The 23,249-nt window shown below is 43.3% G+C and overlaps 1 protein-coding gene across 12 annotated transcripts in view; it reads left to right on the forward strand.

Annotated features, from left to right (window-relative positions):
• MARK3 (microtubule affinity regulating kinase 3) overlaps window positions 1–23,249 on the forward strand; it is a 119,622-nt gene that overhangs the window by 84,324 nt on the left and 12,049 nt on the right. For 9 of the 12 annotated variants that reach the window (XM_024231453.3, XM_024231455.3, XM_024231454.3 and 6 more), the window contains 3 exons: window positions 63–216; window positions 7,041–7,258; window positions 12,404–12,507. In XM_024231453.3, coding sequence (XP_024087221.1) covers window positions 63–216; window positions 7,041–7,258; window positions 12,404–12,507 — 476 coding nt within the window. The remainder of the gene's footprint in view (window positions 1–62; window positions 217–7,040; window positions 7,259–12,403; window positions 12,508–23,249) is intronic. The other 3 variants (XM_024231456.3, XM_063715750.1, XM_024231459.3) reach the window with 1 other exon arrangement.

Here is a 23,249-nt window from a genome sequence, read left to right on the forward strand (position 1 = left end):
CTTCCTAATAAGCCATTTGGGTTCGTGTTGTGGTTTGCTCTGTTTTTCTCATTTTCTCTTAGCTGGATGCTAGTGATTCCAGTTCTAGCAGCAATCTTTCACTTGCTAAGGTTAGGCCGAGCAGTGATCTCAACAACAGTACTGGCCAGTCTCCTCACCACAAAGTGCAGAGAAGTGTTTCTTCAAGCCAGAAGCAAAGACGCTACAGTGACCATGGTAAGTTTTGGAGTATCCCAGTGCCTTCTCTTAAGAGTCCAGGCAAGAGATCTCCTAGCACTGGGAAGCATTCTCTTGCTCAGAGCCTGGCTTGGCATCTCTTTCTTTCTTTTTTCTTTTTTTTTTGAGACAGAGTCTCACTCTGTTGCCCAGGCTGGAGTGGAGTGGCACGGTTTTGGCTCACTGCAACCTCCACCTCCCAGGTTCAAGCGATTCTCCTGCCTCAGCCTCCCGAGTAGCTGGGACTACAGGCGTGTACCACCATGCCTGGCTAAGTTTTGTATTTTTAGTAGAGACGGGGTTTCACCACATTTGGCCAGGCTGGTCTTCGGCTCCTGGCCTCAAGTGATCTGCCTGCCTTGGCCTCCCGAAGTGCTGGGATTACAGGCATGAGCCACCGTGCCTGGCCAGCATTTTTTCTTAGTGTTCCTGCAGGTGCTGCCATGATTACATATTACTTCAAGGCTCTGATCTTCTTTATACATTCAGTAGATTTTTGCTGGATAAAGCTTAGTTGAGTGGAAACCTTACCATTTGCCCTTCTAGAACCTCTGCTTTAATCTGTAGTTTTTCTTTTTCTTTTTTTTTTTTTTTTTTAAATGGAGATGGGGGTCTCGCTATGTTGCCCAAGCTGGTCTCAAACTTCAAGTTCAAGCAATTTTCTCACCACAGCCTTCTAAAGTGCTAGGATTACAGGCGTGAGCCACTATGCCCAGCGCTTAGTCTGTAGTTCTATTCACTCTCTTCACCTCTGCATTGGATTTACTTTGCAGAGTAGCACTGTCCAGTAGAACTTTCTGAGATGATTACAGTTTTGTATATCTGTGCTGTCCAGTCAAGAAGCTACTGGCCACTTGTGGCTATCAAGTATTTGAACTGAGGAAATGAATTTTACCCTTTTTATTTTTATGTATTTTTTATTATATTTATTTATTTATTTATTTATTTATTTATTTTTCAGATGGAATCTGGCTCTTGTCGCCCAGGCTGGAGTGCAGTGGCATGATCTTGGCTCACTGCAACCTCCACCTCCCGGATTCCAGCAATTCTCCTGCCTCAGCCTCCCGAGTAGCTGGGATTACAGGCATGCACAACCACACCCGGCTAATTTTTGTATTTTTAATAGAGACAGGTTTCACCATATTGGCTAGGCTGGTCTTGAACTTGTGAGCTCAAGCGATCCACTCACCTTGGCCTCCCAAAGTGCTGGGATTATAGGTGTGAGCCACCGCGCCTGGCCTTATTTATTTGTTTATTTTTTGAGATGGAATTTTGCTCTTGTTACCCAGGCTGGAGTGCAACGGCATGATCTCGGCTCACTGCAACCTCAGCCTCCGAAGTAGCTGGGACTATACACACACGCCACCACACCTGGCCAATATTGTGTTTTTAGTAGAGATGGGATTTCACCATGTTGGCCAGGCTGGTCTAGAACTCCTGACCTCAGGTGAGCCACCCACCTTGGCCTCCCAAAGTGCTGGGATTACACGTGTGAGTCTGTAATTGGCCTGGCTGATTTTTACCCTTTTAAAATTTTCCTGGCCAGATGTGGTGGCTCACGCCTGTAATTCCAGCACCTTGGGAGGCCAAGACGTGTGGATCGCTAGGTCAGGAGTTCGAGACTAGCCTGACCAACGTGGTGAAACCCCATCTCTACTAAAAATTAAAAAATTAGCTGGGCATGGTGGCGTGTGCCTGTAATTCCCGCTACTCAGGAGGCTGAGGCGGGAGAATCGCTTGAACCTGGGAGGCAGAGGTTGCAGTGAGCCAAGATCGTGCCACTGCACTCCAGCCTAGTGACAGAGTGAGACTCCATCTCAAAAAAAAAAAAAAAAAAAAAATTTTTTTTAACTTAAGTGTAATATATAGCCAGTTGTGGCCAGTAATTCTCATAATAGACAGGACAGCCCTGGAGAATATATGGAACCTCAGTTTTGCCTTAATTGGTTTAAATGTTTTACTGTGTCATTCTCGTCCATACTCTTGCTGTTAGTGTGGTTAAGCCACTCTCCCTTTTAAACTTCACCTAGAAGCCAGTCCTTTATGAGACATAAGACTCCCAGTGGGTAGGCTTACCAGGCTGTACAGTTGCTCTGCCTTCAAGGCAGCCTGTGTGTCAGAGTCCTGAGACTAGCATGTGTGTTTACTCACCCATAACTATAAATGTTAACATTGCAGATATTTCCTTTAATTCTACTATTCCAGGATTCAGGTACTAAATCTATTTTTTTTTTTTTTTTTTTTTTTTTTTTTGAGACGGAGTTTCACTCTTGTCGCCCAGGCTGGAGTGCAATAGCACGATCTCGGCTCACTGCAACCTCCGCCTCCTGGGTTCTAGTAATTCTCCTGCCTCAGCCTCCCAGGTAGCTGGGACTACAGGCATGCATCACCACGCCCAGCTATTTTTTTTATTTTTAGTAGAGACGGGGTTTCACCACATTTGGCCAGGCTGGTCCCGAACTCCTGAACTCAGGTGATCCATCCGCCTCAGCCTCCCAAAGTGCTGGGATTACAGGCATGAGTCACTGCGCTCAGCCTCTTTTTATTTCTCTTCTCTGGACATTTTCCATCTTAGTACTTTCATCTTGAGATTTGACACTTAGGACTGCACAGGGCATTTTAGGTGTGGACAGCTTTGATTTTGTACTAAAAATGATTACACTTGGCTTGATTTCCATTTCTCTTCCTTCTGTTGCCTGCCTTTCTACATGGTTTGGACTGAAGCAACAGTGTACTAATATCACTAGTGTAAACCATCTACAGTGCCTGCTATTCTAGGGTGTGACTGAGAGCTCAGAACTCATTCTCATCAGGATTTGTGATCCTAGCATTTGTAGGTGACGTGTTGATCTAGGTCTGCCTTTTTTGTGTTCATGTTAGTCACTAACAAGGGGAGTTTCTAGTGCTTATGGACCACATGGCAATTAAACGCCTGTATATTGCCCTGAAACCATCTGGTTTAAATTGTCTCTCAATCCTAGAAGAAACCTGACAATGGGATTTTCACATTTCTGTAAGGAATATGTTAGTAAGTTATTCCTTAAGCACATAGATTCCATCCGGATTATTAGTGCCTTTTTTCCCCTAGCTCAGTTTTCGAGATAAAAAGAGCTTTAGACATGGTATTGTACACTCACCAAACCTCTGTTTTATCGCTAAAGAAATAGACCAAGAGAGATTACCAAGTCTCCCAAGGTTACATAGTAAATGAGAAACACCTGGGGCAGAGCTCAGGCCTCCTAGTCCCAGCCCTGTGTTTTTTCTTCACTGAAGTACCTCATTGGAGTAGCTTTTTCATAATCCTCATCTTTCTTGGAATTTCTGAAGGCAGGCAAGCCTGTATAGCCAGGCTGACTTTCACCTCATCCTCCTGCCTCGTCTCACCTCTCCCTTCCCTTTTCCCTGCCTGTGGATGCTGACCTCTGCATGGGTGCCTGCTTCTCTAAAGCCACAATGTAATCTGTAGCTGTCCTTCCTAGTTTGAGACCCACGTGTGAACACCCCATATGTGTGTACACGGTTTTTCTGCGAATGGTGATCTTCATCTGATTTTCAAGGGGTTCTTTTGCTTGTTTTTTAAAAAATGAAAAAAAAATCACTGTTTACTAATCAATGAGTGGTATTGGGGCAATTTGGTAGTTCTCAGAAAAAAAATTAATTTGGATCAATTTCTCACATCTTATACAAGGATGAATTCTAATTGGAGTTAAGATACAAATATAGGGCTGGGTGCAGTGGCTCATGCCTGTAATCCCAGCACTTTGGGAGGCCGAGGCAGGTGGATCACGAGGTCAGGAGATTGAGACCATCCTGGCTAACATGGTGAAACCCCGTCTCTACTAAAAAATAGAAAAAATTAGCCAGGCGTGGTGGCGGGCACCTATAGTCCCAGCTACTCGGGAGGCTGAGGCAGGAGAATGGCATGAACCCGGGAGGCGGAGCTTGCAGTGAGCCGAGATGGAGCCACTGCACTCCAGCCTGGGCAACAGAGTGAGACTCTGTCTCAAAAAAAAAAAAAGATGTAAATAAAACTCCAGAAATATTGAAAGAAAACTTGAGATTATTTGCTTTGTAACTTGGACTGGTGAAGGTGTTTCTGTCACCCGAAACACCAAACCCATGAAATAAAAGACTTACAAGTTTGATTACATAAAAATGAAATTTCTGGCCGGTTGCATAATCCCAGCACTTTGGGAGGCCGAGGTAGGTGGATCACAAGGTCAGGAGATCGAGAACATCCTGGCTAACACGGTGAAACCCTGTGTCTACTAAAAATACAAAAACAAAATCAGCTGAGCTTGGTGGCAGGTGCCTGTAGTCCTAGCTACCCGGGAGGCTGAGGCAGGAGAATGGTGTGAACCCGGGAGGTGGAGCTTGCTGTGAGCCAAGATCATGCCACTGCACTCCAGCCTGGGCCAACAGAGCGAGACTCCGTCTCAAAAAAAAAAAAAATGAAATTTCTGTGTGACACATCCATACCGTGGACTACTACTCACAATAAAAAGGAACAGGCCGGGTGCGGTGGCTCACGCCTGTAATCCCAGCACTTTGAGAGGCCAAGGCAGGCAGATCATGAGGTCAAGAGATCGAGGCCATCTGGCCAACATGGTGAAACCCCGTCTCTAGTAAAATTACAAAAAATTAGCTGAGCGTGGTGGCAGGCGCCTGTAGTCCCAGCTACTCGTGAGGCTGAGGCAGGAGAATCGCTTGAACCCGGGAGGTGGAGATTGCAGTGAGCCAAGATTGAGCCACTGCACTCCACAGCCTGGCCACAGAGCGAGACTCCATCTCAAAAAAAAAAAAAGGAACAAACTATGATGTGCACAACTCAGATGGATCTCAAGGGAATTATACTGGGTGAAAGTACACAAAAGGTTACATTCCATGGATGCCCATTCATATAACATTCTTGAAATGACAGAATTCTAGAGATGGCGAGCAGGTTAGCGGTTGCAGGGGTTTAGCAAAAGGGAGTTAGAGTTAAGAGGGAAGTGGCTGTGGCTATGAAAGGGTAGTCCACAGGGTCTTTGAGATGGAAATGTTCCGAATCTTGACTGATGGTGACCACATAAATCTGAACATGTAATAAAAGAGTGTAGAATGAAATACACAGACATACAAATTAGTGCAAGTAAAACTGGGGAAATCTGAACGAGGTCAGTGGATTAGATCAAGGTCTGTTTCTCTTCAGGATCTCAAATCTTAAAAGGTTTTATATTTTCTAAACACAAATAAAAGTTGGAAAGCAAATCAGTGGTAACCTGAAAGTTCACAATGTCAGTAGACGTCTCATGGTATTGGGAAGAAAGATAAGCATTGAGGCTAATATCACCCTATACTTGATTAAGTTTTTGTTTTATATGTTAAAATTACTAAACCAAAAGCTTAGTTGTTGTTCTCCCATAAATAAAATAAAGCCCTTATTTACTTTTAATTCAGTTCCAAATAGGTTTGCCATTTAGATTTTTGTCCAAGAACTAGCTCCTTCCCCCTCCCAGTTTTTGTTTGTTTGTTTTTTAAATTTATTTATTGAGACAGGTTCTCACTCTGTCACCCAAGCCACATGCAGCCTCAAACTCTTGAGCTGAAGCCATCCTCCCACCTCAGTCTCCCAAAGTGTTGGAATTACAAGCATGAGCTACCACACACCTCCCACCTTTAATATATGTAAAATATATCATATTTTAGATATAATATATCTAAAATATAAATTCTCTTCTGCCTTAGAAAAAACAGGCCAGGCGCGGTAGCTCACGCCTGTAATCACAGCACTTTGGGAGGCCAAGGTGGGTGGATCACGAGGTCAGGAGATCGAGACCATCCTGGCTAACACTGTGAAACCCCGTCTCTACTAAAAAAAAAAAAAAATACAAAAAAAAAAAAAAAAAAGCTGGCACGCGCCTGTAGTTTCAGCTACTCCGGAGGCTGAGGCTGGAGAATCCCTTGAACCCAGTAGGCAATGGTTGCACTGAGCCGCGATTGCGCCACTGCACTCCAGCCTGGGCGAGAGAGCTAGACTCCGTCTCAAAAGAAAAGAAAAAACAAGCATTTGACTCTGTCTTTTAAGATTACCACTGGATTATCATATCTGAGGCATATACTAGTTGTCATGTTCATTTCCAAGATTCTTTGCCCTCTGAATCTCCTGTGCTGCTGTTGGAGTCTCTGTGTGGTTTACTACAGGACATTAGTCTGTCATCCACATGTCCCTAGGCACATGTCCCTGGACACACTCCTCCTGGAGTGGCAGGAATGACTAGTGACCTCCACCGACTTCCTCCCTGTCGCTTGCATGATTCTTCTGCTTCTACACCTTCCCCTGTCTACTCAAACTCCGGTTTATCTAGAAGACTGAGTGCTTTTAAAAAGATCCAAGATAAAACTTCAAAAGAAGTGGCCCATAAAATCTATACTTTTCTCTTCCAAAAGGTGATGGCATCTCTCCTACAAAAGAGGATGTAATTCACTCAGATGTACAAGATGAACTGGTTCATTCTGCTTGTTATGTATGCATCTAATTAGTTTGAATCTATGCAGTACCACCACCTTAAGATGTTTCCAAAGAACAACTCTAAACACTTATTATTAAAAAAAAAAAAAATCTTTTAAGTAGAAAGTTAGGGGTATTAAGTGAAATTTCAATATTGAATTCATTGCATAAGGCAAACATTAGATATAAGTGGGAAACATCTTAGAGGATTTTACTGTTTTACATTTTTTTAGGTGAATAGCAACCTTAGATCATCTTACAAAATACAGTTACTGTCACAGAATAAAACTTGAAACTATATTCAGTCATTTAAAAAGTAAACTCTTTATTTTAGCTGGACCAGCTATTCCTTCTGTTGTGGCGTATCCGAAAAGGAGTCAGACCAGCACTGCAGATAGTGACCTCAAAGAAGATGGAATTTCCTCCCGGAAATCAAGTGGCAGTGCTGTTGGAGGAAAGGGAATTGCTCCAGCCAGTCCCATGCTTGGGAATGCAAGTAATCCCAATAAGGCGGATATTCCTGAACGCAAGAAAAGCTCCACTGTACCTAGTGTAAGTGTTGTTGAACTATAGAGTGGTCTTAGGGTGGTAGGGTTGGAACCGGCTAGAAGCCAGGTGTTCATTTTACTCCTGTGGTCCCCATACCTGGAATACCCTCTGTACTAGGCAGATGCCCAGTCTTAATTATAGAGATCTACCTGCTGCATTGTAGGTATTTATTGTTGACACTCTCTTAGTTCATTCTTGCTGCTGTAACAAAATACCTGAGACTGGCTAATTTATAAAGAAAAGACATTTATTTCTTACAATTCTGGAGGCTGAGAAGTCCAAGATGAAGGCACCAGCAAGTTCAGTGTCTGGCAAGGGCCCTGTTCTCTGCTTCCAGCATGATACCTTGGTGCTGGCATCCTTCAGAGGAGACGAATGCTGTGTTCTCATGTGGCTGAAGGGACAGAAGTGGTGAACTCACCCCCTCAAGCCCTTTTATAAGACACTAATCCGGTCGGGCACGGTGGCTCACGCCCGTAATCCCAGCACTTTGGGAGGCCGAGGTGGCTGGATCACGAGGTCAGGAGTTCAAGACCAGCCTGGCCAAGATGGTGAAACCCCATTTCTACTAAAAATACAAAAATTAGCCGGGCGTGGTGGCCGGCACCTGTAATCCCAGCTGCTCAGGAGGCTGAGGCAGAGAATTGCTTGAACTCAGGAGGCAGAGGTTACAGTGAGCCGAGATCGCACCACTGCACTCTAGCCTGGCAACAGAGCGAGACTCCTTCTCAAAAAAAAAAAAAAGACACTAATCCATTCATGAAGGCGGAGCCCTCATGGCCTAAACACCTAAAAGACTCACCTCCAAATACTGTTTTCTCCTATGGGAGATAAAGCTTCAACATGAGTTTTGGAGGGGACACATTCAGAGCATAGCACACCCACCATAGACACTAGATGGTGATAGGTCCTTTATTGCAAGGGCTGGTTCCAGTTATTTCACAGACACCTGCTGAGCCTTAGGTTGTCAGGTGCTGAGACATGGAAAGACCTCACAGTCTAACAGGAAGTGAATGAAAACAATGACAGTGCAGACAGAAGCCTATGTGCACACACGGGGAGGTCTGACGGCCAATGCCCCAAAGATGTGGTGTTCACACTGAGTCTGCAAAGGGCTCTAATGATGAAGAGTGTTGGCTGAGTTCTTACCATGTGCGAAGGACCATGCTAAGTGCTTTTTCATGGATTAGCTACATTTTAAGGTGAAAAAAAAGTTGGGTAATTGCCTAAAATTACGTTGCCAACCTGAATCCAGCTCTTAATCCCTATCTGTAACAAAATCTCCCCAGTAAGTAGATAATATTTACTAAATTAAATTGAATCCATTCAGCTTCAGAAACTTTTTTCTGTGTATTGAAGTATGTTCTATCTAACCTAACATATTAAAGAATTTGCAGAGAAGTAAACAATCTTAAGATTATTCTATAAGCACATTTTTCCCTACAAAATTAACAGTGATGCAGCCCTGCCTCTAACTCCAGAAAAACCCTGGACTGAGGAGGCTGTGGAGAAACCCTGTTCTTCTCTGAAAGCCCTTCATTGTTCCATTCTGGGGACTGGGTTTGCGTGTTTCATCCTCTGACCTTATGCTTAGTCGAAGTAAACCCTGTGTGAAAAGTTTATTTTGGCCTCCAAATGCCATACAGTAGGATTATTGTTTCCATACTCCTGCGGTTAAAATTCAGTCTCCAACGTGTATTGACAGTTACCAGAGAAGATGAGGGCATTATTCCCTGCCTTCACGACTTCTCTTCCCCTTTGCTCTTGTCTGCACACTGCCCTTCTGAAAGTGAATCATGAGTATTTTCATTCCACCCATATTAAATTACTTACAAAGGGAAAAAGGTAGTTAGCAACATTATTATTTTCTCCCATGAGTCTTCGGGATTTCTCTGTAGATGGTCTGCTCAAGCTGTAGTAAAAGTGACTGCTCTATCTTTGTTTAAAAATTATCTGATAAAATTCCATAGCTATGGCCAGGCACGGTGGCTCACACCCGTAATCCCTGCACTGTGGGAGGCCAAGGCAGGTGGATCACTTGAGGTCAGGAGTTCAAGAACAGCCTGGCCAACATGGTGAAATCCCATCTCTACTAAAAATACAAAAATCAGCCGGGTGTAGTCGCGTGCTCCTGTAATCCTAGCTACTCGGGAGGCTGAGGCAGGAGAATTGCTTTAACCGAGGAGATGGAGGTTGCAGTGAGCTGAGATTGTGTCATTGCACTCCAGCCTGGGTAACAGAGCGAGACTCCATCTCAAAAAATTTTTAAAAAGTCCATAGCTGTGACTTATTCCTTACTTTTTAGTTTTTTGTTTTGGAAGTTAAATTCACGTGAATCCACATGACAATGATTAACCATTTTAAAGTGGGCAATGCGGTGGCATTTGGTACACTCACAGTATTGTGCAACCAACACCTCTCTTTAGTTTCAGAACTTTTTGAGCTCCCCAGAAGGAGCATCTGTTTAGGCTGGGCACAGTGGCTCACCCCTATAATCCCAGTGCTTTGGGAGGCTGAGGTGGGAGGATCACTTGAGCCCAAGAGTCTGAGATCAGCCTGGGCACCAGAGTGAGATCTCATCTCTACAAAAAAAATTAAAAAGAAAATAGTTGAGCATGATGATGCACACCTGTAGTACCAGCTACTTGAGAGGCTTAGGTGGGAAGATCATTTCAGCCCAAGAGGTTGAGGCTGCAGTGAGTCATGGTCACACCATCATATTCCAGCCTGGGCAACAGAGCAAGACCCTGTCCTTAAAAAAAAAAAAAAAGAAGTGGCTGGGTGCAGTGGCTAACGCCTGTAATCCAGCACTTTGGGAGGCCGAAGCGGGCAGATCACAAGGTCAGGCGTTCAAGACCAGCCTGGCCATCATGGTGAAACCCCATCTCTACTAAAAATACAAAAATTAGCCAGGCATGGTGGCGGGCGCCTGTAATCCCAGCTACTCGGGAGGCAGAGACAGGAGAATCGATTGAACCCAGGAGGCAGAAGTTTCAGTGAGGCGAGATGGTGCCACTGCACTCCAGCCTGGGTGAAAGAGCGAGGCTCCATCTCAAAAAAAAAAAAAAAAAGAACACCTGTATCCCTTAAGTAATCACTTTCCATTCCTCCTCTCCCCTCTGCCCCCCTCCCTTCTCCCTCCCTTCCCCCTCATGCCCTGGCAACCACCAGTCTGTGTTCTGTCTCTGGATTTGCCTGTTCTGAATATTTTATATAAATGGAATAATTTCACATGTATCCTTTTGTGTCTACTTCTTTCTTTGACTCAGCATAATGTTTTCATGGTTCATCCAAGTTGTAGCATGTATTTCTTTTCCCTTTTTTTTTTTTTTTGAGATGGCATTTCGCTCCTGTTGCCTAGAGTGCAATGACACGATCTTGGCTCGCTGCAACCTCCACCTCCCGGGTTCAAGCGATTCTCCTGCCTCAGCCTCCTGAGTAGCTGGGATTACAGGTGTGCGCCACCATGCCTGGCTAATTTTGTATTTTTAGTAGAGAACGGGGTTTCTCCATGTTGGTCAGTCTGGTCTCGAACTCCCAACCTCAGGTGATCCACCCACCTCAGCCTCCCAAAGCGCTGGGATTACAGGCGTGAGCCACTGCGCCCGGCCTGTAGCATGTATTAGTACTTTGTTTCTTTTGGGGGTAGTATTCCATTTTGTATATATACTACAATTTAACTGTTCATCTGTTGATGGACATTTATGTTATTTCCATGTGTTGGTTAAAATGAATAATGCCACTATAAATAATTGTGTACAAATTTCTATGTGGACTTAAATGTTTTAATTTCTTTCCTCCTTTTTGGGGAGGAGACAGTCTCACTCTGTCACCTAGGCTAAAGTACAATGATGCAAACACGGCTCATTGCAACTTCGACCTCCCAGACCCAAGTGATCCTCCCACCTCAGCCTCCCAAATAGCTGATACCACAGGCATGCGTCACCATGCCTGGCTTATTTTTTCTGTTTGTTTGTTGTGGTAGAGATGAGGTCTCCCTATGTAGCCCAGCCAGGCTGGTCTCAAACTCCTAGGCTCAAGCAGACCTCCTGCCTCAGCCTCCCAAAGGGCTGGGATTATAGGTGTTAGCCTCTGCACCTGGCTGTGTTTTCATTTTTCTTGGGTATATATTTAGGAATAAAATTGTTGAGTAATATGGTAACTCCATGTTTAATTTTTTGAGAAACTGCCAAACTGTTTTCCTCACAACTGCACCATTTTATCCAGCAATAGTGAGAGTCCCTGTTTTCTTCACATTCTTTCTAACAATTATTTTATTATTTAAAGTTTTCCTAGCAGGTGTGAAGTAGTACCTCATGGTTTTGATTTGCATTTCTTTAATGACCGATGATATTGGGCATCTTTTCATGTGCTTCTTGGCCATATGTATAGCTTTTTTTTTTTTTTTTTGAGACTGAGTTTTGCTCTTGTTGCCCAGGCTGGAGTGCAGTGGTGCAATCTCAGCTCACCACAACCTCCGCCTCTCAGGTTTAAGTGGTTCTCCTACCTCAGCCTCCTGCCTCCTGAGTAGCTGGGATTACAGGCGTGCACCACCACAGCCAGCTAATTTTGTATTTTTAGCAGAGACGGGGTTTCTCCATGTTGGTCAGGCTGGTCTCGAACTCCTCACCTCAGGAGATCCGCCCACCTCTGCCTCCCAAAGTATTGGGATTACAGGTGTGAGCTACCGCGCCCAGCCATTGTATAGCTTTTTTAAAGAAATATCTATTGAAGGTGCCGATTTTAAAATTAGGTTGTCAGGCCAGGCACCTCAGGAGGCTGAGGCAGGAGAATCGCTTGAACCCAGGAGGGGGAGGTTGCAGTGAGCCGAGATCGCACCACTGCATTCCAGCATGGCGACAGAGCAAGACTCCATCTCAAAAAAGAAAAAAAAAAAATTAGCCAAATGTGGTGGCACATGCCTGTATTCCCAGCTACTTGGGAGGCTGTGGTGGGAGGATTGCTTGATCTTGGGAGGCAGAGCCAAGATTGCTCCACTGCACTCCAGCCTGGGTGACAGAGTAAGACCTTGCCTCAAAAAACAGGTAAATAAAAGACTGGTATTCCTATTTATGTAGATAAGTTCATTTTTTCTCATTGTACTGTGTTTACCAAATAAATTTAAGACAAAAATGCCCTTTTTTATAGAGTAACACAGCATCTGGTGGAATGACACGACGAAATACTTATGTTTGCAGTGAGAGAACTACAGCTGATAGACACTCAGTGATTCAGAATGGCAAAGAAAACAGGTAGGAAATTCTACCTGTGTGTAAGAAAAGTTGTTTTTCCCAAGAGAAATGGAAGCATGTTATTTACTGCTCTGTTTTTATAATCATTTTCAAATTAAAACTGTAAGTATTCTCTGAAGGTAAGTTAAATTTGTATACTAATTTTTAGCAAGATACTAGAATTCTAAATTCTTTTTGTTGTCCAGAGCATCATCCTCCTGCCTGGCTGTGTATGATGGTTAAAAGGATTGAGTTAAACCCAGGAGGTTTCCTAGAGTAAGTAGATAGTAAGCTGTGGTTATGTTGTAGAACAATGAATAAGGAAATGGAGATTGTCTTGTGCTCATTAATAACTTGAGCAAAAGCCGAAAGTGGGGAAGATAAGGACGTGAGGCAGAGAGTCATACCTCGGGAGAAGGTACAGCACCAGATAGCATTAAAGGTCAGCAGTTTACCAAAGGGTCGAGATGGCTGAGTCTAAATAGAAACACTGGAGAAGCCAAGAGAAGTGGAGAGTCCAGCCTTCTGAATGCTTTTAATTTGGCTACATAGCAAGCATACATAGGATGAGCGTGATTTTAAAAAGACAATGATGTTACATGTCAATAAGGAGAGCATCCTATCATGCACATGATTTTCTTGGGGTTTTGAAATAAAATAAGTAGAGTCAGTAAAATGGGATTAGGTAGGTGTAGAGACTCTGAGGTGGGGTTAGTCTGGGTGGAGAGAAAAGAGAAGTTAGATTGGTAGAGAATCATTAAATATGCTATATTCTGTTCAGAACAAATTTCCCAGGCTGGCATGGATTTTCGTTCTTTGTTTTTGGAAGAGCAGTAAGTGTACATCATTCTTTTAACTTGAACATTGTTTGCATCAGAATTGTTCTGACATTTACTTTCTGCAGTTACAGTGTAAGGTTCTGTTTCTTAATCCTAACCTATGTTTGATCTCATTAGTCAAACAAAATGTTTGATCACTACATTTTGTGACAGCCTAATCAAAAATTCTCTCCTCCTTCATCCTTAGTTCCAAACTGCTTATCACTTCCCTGTTCCATAGGCCACTTAGGATTGAGTTGATATGAGGAGTAACATTTGTTCTGTAAGATTATGGTTATTATTCGTTGAATTTTTAGCAATATTTACATTCTCTTGTTCTCTTTTCTGACTCGTGTGTGTGTGTGTTTCAACATTGTCTTTTCTTATGATTAAAAACTATTAAGAACTTGAGTATAGCAGCTGGGGTAGACAGTTTACAGATAATGATTGGTATAGGTATTTCTTTTTTTTTTTTTTTTTTTTTGAGACGGAGTCTCGCTCTGTCACCCAGGCTGGAGTGCAGTGGCCTGATCTCGGCTCACTGCAAGCTCCACCTCCCGGGTTCACGCCATTCTCCTGCCTCAGCCTCCCGAGTAGCTGGGACTACAGGCACCCACCACCACGCCCAGCTAATTTTTTGTATTTTTAGTAGAGACGGGGTTTCACCATGTTAGCCAGGATGGTCTCCATCTCCTGACCTTGTGATCCACCCGCCTCGGCCTCCCAAAGTGTTGGGATTACAGGCGTGAGCCACTGTACCCGGCCAGGTATTTCTTAATAGTAGTCTACTCTCTGGTAGATTTGTATTATAGTTCAATTCTTAACTCTCAAATTTCTTCTAGTTCAAAAGTGACTTAATAGAAAATATCAATAGAAGACTTAATTAGAAGTTTCTGGTGTTATAGATTGTAGTCTACAGGACTACAGAAATGTTTTATGGTCAGGCACAGTGGCTCACAACTGTAATCCCAGCACTTCGGGAGGCCAAGGCAGGTGGATCACTTGAGGTCAGGAGTTCGAGACCAGCCTGGCCAACGTGGTGAAACCCCGTCTCTACTAAAAATACGAAAATTAACCATGTGTGGTGGCACGCGCCTGTAGTCCCAGCTACCAGGGAGACTGAGGCAGGAGAATTACTTGAATCCGGGAGGCAGAGTTTGCAGTGAGCTGAGATTGCGCCATTGCAGTCCAGCCTGGACGACAGAGCAAGACTCGTCTAAAAAAAAAAAAGTTTCATTACCTTTACTACTTCTAAATTCTGAAAATGCACTACCCAGCTCCTTCTGAACTTTAGGATATGTGACTGTCTGAGGTGCAGAGTCAGTCTCCTCAAGGGTGTTAAGACTAAGATCTGCTCTCTGCTCCCATCCTGTGCTACATGTATCATACACCAGGCACATGCATATATGCCTGTGTCTTCTGATTCTCTTTTCCTAAAATTTTTCGTTTCACTCTTTGGAAATAATATTTAAGACTTCTTTAATTTCTTTGGCATCATTTCCTTTCTGCATTCCCCCTGGAGACACCTGCCTTGTTGGGGCCAACTCTTTCGTATCCTGACCTGTCTCACTGCTTCTCTTAGTATTTCATTGAAATATTTTGCTTCTGAAGGTGTGTCGTCTTTCTCTTTAGTCAAAGAGAGTCTCAGCGCCAAACCTTAAAAGACAGGGCCCATCGTTATAATAATATTTGGATTTTCCTTTCCTATCTTATAAATGAATTAAAAGACTGGAAAATTATTGGGTTTAACTTCTTTAGTTAAGGCACTAAACGTGACAACTTTCCCTTAAAATTGATGCTTGAGTCTTCAGTGAGATACAAGTAGCTTTCCCTGCGCAGATGACTTCTTCGGCAAATTGTTCCTTTTCCCTCTCTTCACCCACCCATATATGTTATTTCTTCACTAATTTAAAATATGAGTGAGCTGTAGGATGCTTGGACCTATGTTAACTTCTGAAACAAACACGTTAAGTTCCAATTTTAGCCTTAAATATTTTCGACATTTAGCCTTAAATGTTTTCTTCTTTATATGAGTGTTCATACAGAATTTCAACATGAGAATAATTATGGCTAATTTTTTAAAAACTGTGTAAAGGTTTAAACCAAAGACTCCACATATCTTAAGCCCTTACTACCTTCAGAATCCTACTGTAAACAGGATATTTTAAAGGCTTACTAAATGCAAGGCTTTTTCTCGTCATAGGCAATATAATTAATTTTAATAGCTTTTTTCTTTTGAAAATTAGTTTTATTAATTGGTTCTTACTAGGCCAATCTTTATCAGCTTTCCTGTGGGAACAATAAAGTTAATGACGCAGGGAGCATAGGTTAGGGCCAGTTGTTACTTTGGCACAAACACCTGTGAGTAGTTTTCTGAGACTAGTTTTAAACTGGTCGTGCTGAAGGCCAGCCCACTTTCTGCTGTAATTATTCTGCCTTCTGATGATATTCTCAAAAAATGGCCAGATTCCAGGTGTGACTAATGGTTGTTGTAAACTAGGCATGAGAAGGTTTGATTACACCTTCAATTGTATGATTCTATCATGATGGTATAGGTTTGCAGTGAGTCTTAAACCACATAGCACTGACACATAGTGAGTGCTCAACAAGTGTTAGCTTTCATTATTAATTATAGACTGTTCAGACAAGGTTATGCAGAACTTTCTTAGTTTGCACTGACTAAACCTAATCTTTCAAGTTAATAATGTTGCTAAACCACCTACATAGCAGAGACACTCTGCTCCTATGATTTCATATGCTTTAGATACCCGGACGACACTGTTTAGACTACTTCATTTAAAGACCCCAGAGAAGTGACGTGCTTATGTTACAGTAATGCAAAAAGAATCTTTTCTATTTTTTTTTCTTTTTTTCTTTTTTTTTGCAATGGAGTCTCGCTCTTTTACCCAGGCTAGAGTGCAATGGCATGATCTCGGGTCACTGCAACCTCCGTCTCCCGGGTTCATGTAATTCTTCTGCCTCAGCCTCCCAGTAGCTGGGATTACAGGCACACACTACCACACCTGGCTGATTTTTGTATTTTTAATAGAAATAGGGTTTCACTAGGCCAGGCTCGTCTCAAATTCCTGACTTCAAGTGATCCACCTGCCTTGGCCTCCCAAAATGCTGTGATTACAGGCATGAGCCACTGTGCCAGGCCCAGAATCTTTCAAATAAATTTTAGATATTGGATATTACTGTAAAGTTTCAAAATTGTGAAGTGGCTTATTATTTTATCCACTTACCCTGCATCAAGCCACATAGAGATTGAACAAAGGAGGATTGAGGACACTTAGCATATGTATCTTTGGACTACATATAAAAGTTGCTTTTTTTAGGCCGGGCGCAGTGGCTCCCACCTGTAATCCCAGCATTTTAGGAGTCTGAGGCCGGTGGATCATGAGGTCAGGAGATTGAGACCATCCTGACCAACATGGTGAAACCCTGTCTAAAAATTAGCTGGGCGTGATGGCATGCGCCTGTAGTCCCAGCTGCTTGGGAAGCTGAGGCAGGAGAATCACTTGAACCCACGAGGCAGAGGTTGCAGTGAGCCGAGATAGCGTCACTGCACTCCAGCCTGGCAACAGAGCAAGACTCCGTCTCAAAAACAAAAAAAAGGGCTGAGCACAGTGGCTCACGCCTGTAATCCCAGCACTTTGGGGAGCTGAGGTGGGTGGATCACCTGAGGTCAGGAGTTTGAGACCAGCCTGACCAACATGGAGAAACCCCATCTCTACTAAAAATACAAAAAAAATAAATAAATAACAAAAATTAGCCAGGCATGGTGGCGCATGCCTATAATCCCAGCTACTCGGGAGGCCAAGGCAGGAGAATCGCTTGAACCCAGGAGGCAGAGGTTGCAGTGAACCAAGATTACACCATTGCACTCCAGCCTGGGCAACAAGAGCAAAACTCCATCTCAAAAAAAAAAAAGGCTGCCTTTTTTTTTTTTTTTTTTTTTTTTAGATGGATGGAGTCTTGCAGTGTGGCCCAGGCTGCAGTGCAGTGGCTAGTCACAGACGTGATCATAGTGTACTGTAGCCTTGAACTCCTGGGCTCAAACGATCCTCCTGCATTGGCTTCTTGAGTAGCTGGGACTACAGGCGTGGACCACCACACCTGGCTAATTTTTTATTTTTTGTAGAGATGAAGTCTTCCCATGTTACCCAGGCTGGTCTCAAATTCCTGGCCTCAAGGGATCCTCCAGTCTCAGCCTTCCAAAACACTAGGCTTACAGGCATGAGCCAACATGCCTGCCCTTGGACTATATTTTTAATTCTGCTTCTGTCCAATCACTGAGTATGCTTTTAATCAGCAGCCAATACATTTCTTATCAGAATGTTCTGATAGGGGCTAGAGGTCATAGCAACAAATTCAAAGTGCCTATCCTTTAGTAACCTTAAGTGGATTAATGTTTTAGAAAAGATAGTCAAGACTGGGCACAGTGGCTCACAAGGCCTGTCATCCCAGCACTTCGGGAGGCCTAGACAGGAACATCACTTGAGGCCAGGAGTTCAAGACCAGCCTGGACAAAGTAGCTTGAGACCCCTGTCTCTATAAAAATATATATTTTTTAATTTAAAAAAATAGTCATGAATACAAAACAGTTGGGAAGATTAATAGGAACTCAACTTCATGCAACTTGAATTTTAAGAAAAACATTGCTATTTCTATCAATTAAGGTTTAAATGTAGACCAGGCATGGTGGCTCACGCCACCATGTAATCCCAGCACTTTGGGAGGCCATGACAGGAGGATTGCTTGAACCCAGGAGTTCAAGACCAGCCTGGGCAACATGGTAAAATTCCATCTCTACCAAAAATACAAAAAAATTAGCTGGGTGCCAGGCGCAGTGCCTCACACCTGTAATCCCAGCACTTTGGGAGGCCGAGGCAAGTGGATCACCTGGGGTTGGGAGTTTGAGACCAGCCTGGCCAACATGGTGAAACCCCGTCTCTACTAACAATACAAAAATGAGCTAGGTATGGTGGTACACGCCAGTAGTCCCAGCTATTTGGGAGGCTGAGGCAGGAGGATGGTTTGAGCCTGGGAGATGGAGGTTGTAGTGAGCTGAGATCACACCATTGTATTCCAGCCTGGACAGTAGAGCCAGACCCAGTCTCAAAAAAAAAAAAAAAAAAAAAATTAATGTAATACAGCTACTATGAACCCACAAAAACTTAAATTTTTTTAATTATTAAAAAAAATGTAATGCTGCTGGTGTTTTGCTTATGTAGATTGTGGGCTAGAATAGGAAATAAAACTATCATTTTTAACACTTTTCTGGGGAAAAATATTATTCGAATTTCATAACAATTAACTTGATGACCTTTTAGAATATATATGTAGACCATTGTGATGTTGAGGCTGCCTGTTGTAAATTGTAAATAGGGTTTTTGTGAGCTTGATTGTACAAAATTGAAATTTGCAAACATCTTACTGAGTTTACTGTTTCCTTCTGGGTGTTAGGCCTACTGTAGAAGTCAGAAAAATCGGAAATATTTTGTTGCTTGCTTTGTGAAACTCATGATGTGACATGGATTAAATTTCTAAAAAGTTTATTTAATTGCCTTTAAAATTAGTATGTCAAAAAGTTTATTTATTATTTATTTATTTATTTATTTTAATTTGAAACAGTCTCTCTCTGTCACCCAGACTGGAGTTTAGTGGCATGATCTCGGCTCACTGCAGCCGATTCTCATACCTTAGCCTCCTGAGTAGCTAGGATTACAGGGGCCCGCCACCACACCCAACTAATTTTTGTATTTTTAGTAGAGATGGGTTTTTGCCATGTTGGCCAGGCTGGTCTCGAACTCCTGGCCTCAAGCAATCCATCCGCCTCAGCCTCCCAAAGTGCTGGGATTACAGGCGTGGACCACCACGCCCAGCCTCAAGTTAATAATTTATAATCCCATTACTTTGGGAGGCCAAGACGGGCGGATTGCCAAAGCTCAGGAGTTCCAGAACAGCCTGGGCCATGAAGAAACCCCATCTCTACCAAAAAAATTTTTTTTAGTTTATAATGAGAAAATAAATTTACATTTCCTTCTTAGGTCTCTAGAGGATCTGTTTTTTTTGCTGCAAAGCATCTGTCCACACCCTCTTACCATGCTTGTGTGCCTTAAAGATCTAGCTTGGCCTGTCAGCAGTGTGCTTCATTGGGAATCGATGCAGCACCCTCCTGCCTGCAAGCTGACTAAAAGCCTTTTCCTTCTCCAAAGATTTTGGGACCATTTGTATTCACCAGGGAAAGGGTCAAACAACTCCTGCATCTTCTTCCCCTGCTTTTCTTGGTGCATCTACTGATACTAGCTCCTAATTTGGGCAAGAAAAAAGTCAACAGCTGGAGGTAGAGTGTGTTGACCCTGGACTCACCCTGAAAGGTTAGGGGCACAAGAGATAGTTGTATTTAGCTGTATCTTGTTAGAAAAATACACTTGTGTAGCTGGGCGCGGTGGATCACGAGGTCAGGAGTTCAAGACCACCCTGGCTAACAAGGTGAAACCCTGTCTCTACAAAAAATACAAAAAATTAGCCGAGCGTGGTGGTGGGCGCCTGTAGTCCCAGCTACTTGGGAGGCTGAGGCAGGAGAATGGCGTGAACCCAGGAGGCGGAGCTTGAAGTGAGCAGAGATCACGCCACTGCACTCCAGCCTGGGCGACAGAGTGAGACTCAGTCTCAAAAAAAAAAAATAACATTTGTGTGCATTCATGTGTACGCGTGTCTGTACACATGTACAAAAAACAACCGAGCATTTCTTTAAAAACCTTAGTCAGTTAGAACTATCTCTGTTGCAGGTGACAGAAAACCCAGTCTAAACAGGCTTAAATATAAAAGGGCTGTTAGTTCATATAACTAAAAAAAGTCCAGGGCTAGAGTTAGAGTCCATCTGCTTCTGCCTCCTTGGCCGTAGTTCCATGATTGGGCTCGGCACCATCAGACATAACTTCTTCCCGCACACAGCTATGCTCAACCAGAAGCCCTCAGGTTGTCTCCTTGATCTGTGTGGGGCCTAGAGTTGCTTCCACCAAACCAAAATTTGAGTATTGTTGCTACAGGAAAAGAATGGATACTGAGTGGCAGAAATACGAAACTGAATAAATTTTTGCCTTTATAAGACATTTGTTTCCAGTCCTTCTCAGACTGTATAAATTCTCCCAAGTCAGAGGGCAGAATTCTCAAACAAAAATGCAGGGACAGAACCAGGCACAGTGGCTCACAAGGCCTATTATCCCAGCACTTTGGGAGGCCAAGGCAGAGGGATCACTTGAACCCAGGAGTTCAAGTCCAGCCTAGCCATCATAGTGAGACACCATCTCTACAAAAAATTTAAAAATTAGCCAGGCATAGTGGCACACTCCTGTGGCTGAGATAGGAGGATCGCTTGACCCCAGGCGATTGAGGCTGACCCCTTGATTGAGGCTGCAGCAAGCTGTGATAGTGCCACTGCACTCTAGCCTGGGTGAATAGAGCAAGACCCTGTCTCCAAAAATAAAAATTTAAATAAAAATGTTTTAATTCAGGGACAAGCAGTTCTTGATTTTAAAGACGTATCTCCCTTATGTTGGGACTATCAGAATTCCAGTTGCTAATTGATTAATCTGCTCTGTTAGGAGAACATTTATTGAATACCTGCCCTGCCAAGCTTTCTGCTTACACTGGTGTGGGGCACATTGACAAGATTTTGGGCTGTATTTTCAGGGACCTCCAGCAGAGAAGGGTCACTAGGATACAATGTGGCATGCATGAGCTAAAAACAGAAGTGATTTAACTCTCAGAGGGAAAGTGGATCAGATAATACTTCATGGAGCTGACGATGTCTGGTTCATTTTTGAAGAGTGAATAGAAAGATCCCAGCCCTCCATACCAAGAGAATAACTCCTGCAAACATTTTCTCACCTGGTGCTTGACCAATGGACCACACGTCATCAGGAATGCTAGAAAGTTAAGTTCCAGGAGGGAATGATAGAAAGCAAAGCGTAGAGAGATGGCAGGGGCCAGACTTCAGGGGCCTGGGGTGTGTACTTGCGCTCCGAGTCGAGGAGACTGAACTTTGTACCAAAGACTTGGTGTTCTGTAGAAGTATGAGCGGATGAGTGACAAGGTCTGGTTTATATGTTAAGAAGTTCTCAGCTGTAAGGTGAATAGATTGGAGGTGTTGGGGCAAAGGCAGGGGACCCAGTGAAGACAAGGAGTGAGGCTCTATACTGAGGCCCTGGTAGAAGTGGAGCAGATGGGCCACCTGAAGAGCTACTAGGAAGTTGACACCAATAAGATGTCGTTAGTCTGTGTATGGGGAGTGAGGGAAAGGAAGAACTTGCCAGTTTCCAGGTTTTAATCCTTCCAAAGGATTTCTGCAGAAAGACACTGGAAGAGCTGTATTCCTACTTACCCTTAAAGGAAAGAAACTGCCCTTGAATTCCAAGGACATGATTACTGAGCTGGAATTCCAAATAATGTGTCCCAGTGAGACTCCTGTGGGTAGTTTTGTGTGTTAGATGAGACTGCAGACTTCTAGCCACTCTATCTTACCGTGTCTGTAAACAGTTAATTTGCTCTGATGAATTTGCCCATCTCGGAGAAGGGGGATCTGCTGACCGTTTTTTATCTTGGAGTAAATGTCCTTTGATTAGGAACGTTCTAGACTATATTGTTAAAACAACATTGGAAGGCTGGGCATGGTGGCTCATGCCTGTAATCCCAACACTTTGGGAGGCCAAGGCAGGCGTATCGTTTGAGCCCAGGAGTTCAAGACCGCCTGGGCAACATGGCAAAACTCTCTACTAAAAATACAAAATTAGCCAGGCATGGTAGAGTGCACCTGTATTCCCAGCCACTTAGGAGGCTGAGGTGGGAGAACTGCCTGAGCCCAGGAAGTTGAGGCTGCATTGAGCCATGATCGTACCACTGCACTGCAGCTAGGTGACAGCAAAACCCTGTCTCAAAAAAACACCAAACAACATAGGATACTCTGTTATGTAACAGCTAGTTCCTATACCTATAATCTTATTAATTCATTTAAAATACATCAGTGTGGGCCGGGTGTGGTGGCTCACACTTGTAATCCCAACACTTTGGAAGGCCAAGGCGGGAGGATCACTTGAAGCCACGAATTTAAGACCAGCCTGGGTAATATAGCGAGACCCTGTCTCTACAAAAAAAAAAAGTAAATAAAAAATAAAATATGTCAGTGTGTTTTGGGAACAGATTGAGAGCATAGCATACTCATATTATATATTCATTTTACCACTTAGATTTGAATTGCGGCATCTCTTAGAATAGGTTTTATTTTGTGCATACCCTCAGAGGACATGTCCCTCTCATAGAAACAGATATTCAAACACGTAATCTGCTATTTTCTTTTAAGGTAATACATTTTTATGATTACTGTTTGGAAAAAAAAAAAAAAAGCAACTATAGGTTAGCAGTTGCTCCAGAATCTCCAAAACAAGCTTAGGAGATTTTTATTCTTTACCAAAAATGAGATGGCTTGGGAGGAAGGTGTGTGCATTACACACAGGTTGCTCTGTGGTCACTGCTCCTTCATACTGTGTTTCTGCCTCTGCCTGAACCCAAACCCCTCCCAGCCTGACAGAAATGTTCGCTTACGCAGCTAGCCCTGCCTCAGTTTGTACATCTACCTGTCGGCTGAGACATCAGAAGTCGATGTCCATGTCAGCCTCTGGGCACCCCAAGATGATGTTACCTCCAATAGACAGTGAAGGAGATAACTTCAAGGCTATGTAAGAAAAATACACATTCTTTGTGAAACTAATGTGTACCCACTGCTTCTTAATTTTGTGCTGTGGATTTTATAGTCTGAGATTTTGTTACAGTTGTCCACAAGGTGTCCTTCCTCCATGTGATTTTAGTTAAGCACATCTTGTGTCATGATGTCCTCGGTTGTGTATTGTGTGTCTTCGTGCCTTTGCGTACTACAAAGTG

This window comes from Pongo abelii, chromosome 15 (genome assembly GCF_028885655.2).
Source record: "Pongo abelii isolate AG06213 chromosome 15, NHGRI_mPonAbe1-v2.0_pri, whole genome shotgun sequence".
Classification (NCBI taxonomy): Eukaryota; Metazoa; Chordata; class Mammalia; order Primates; family Hominidae; genus Pongo; species Pongo abelii.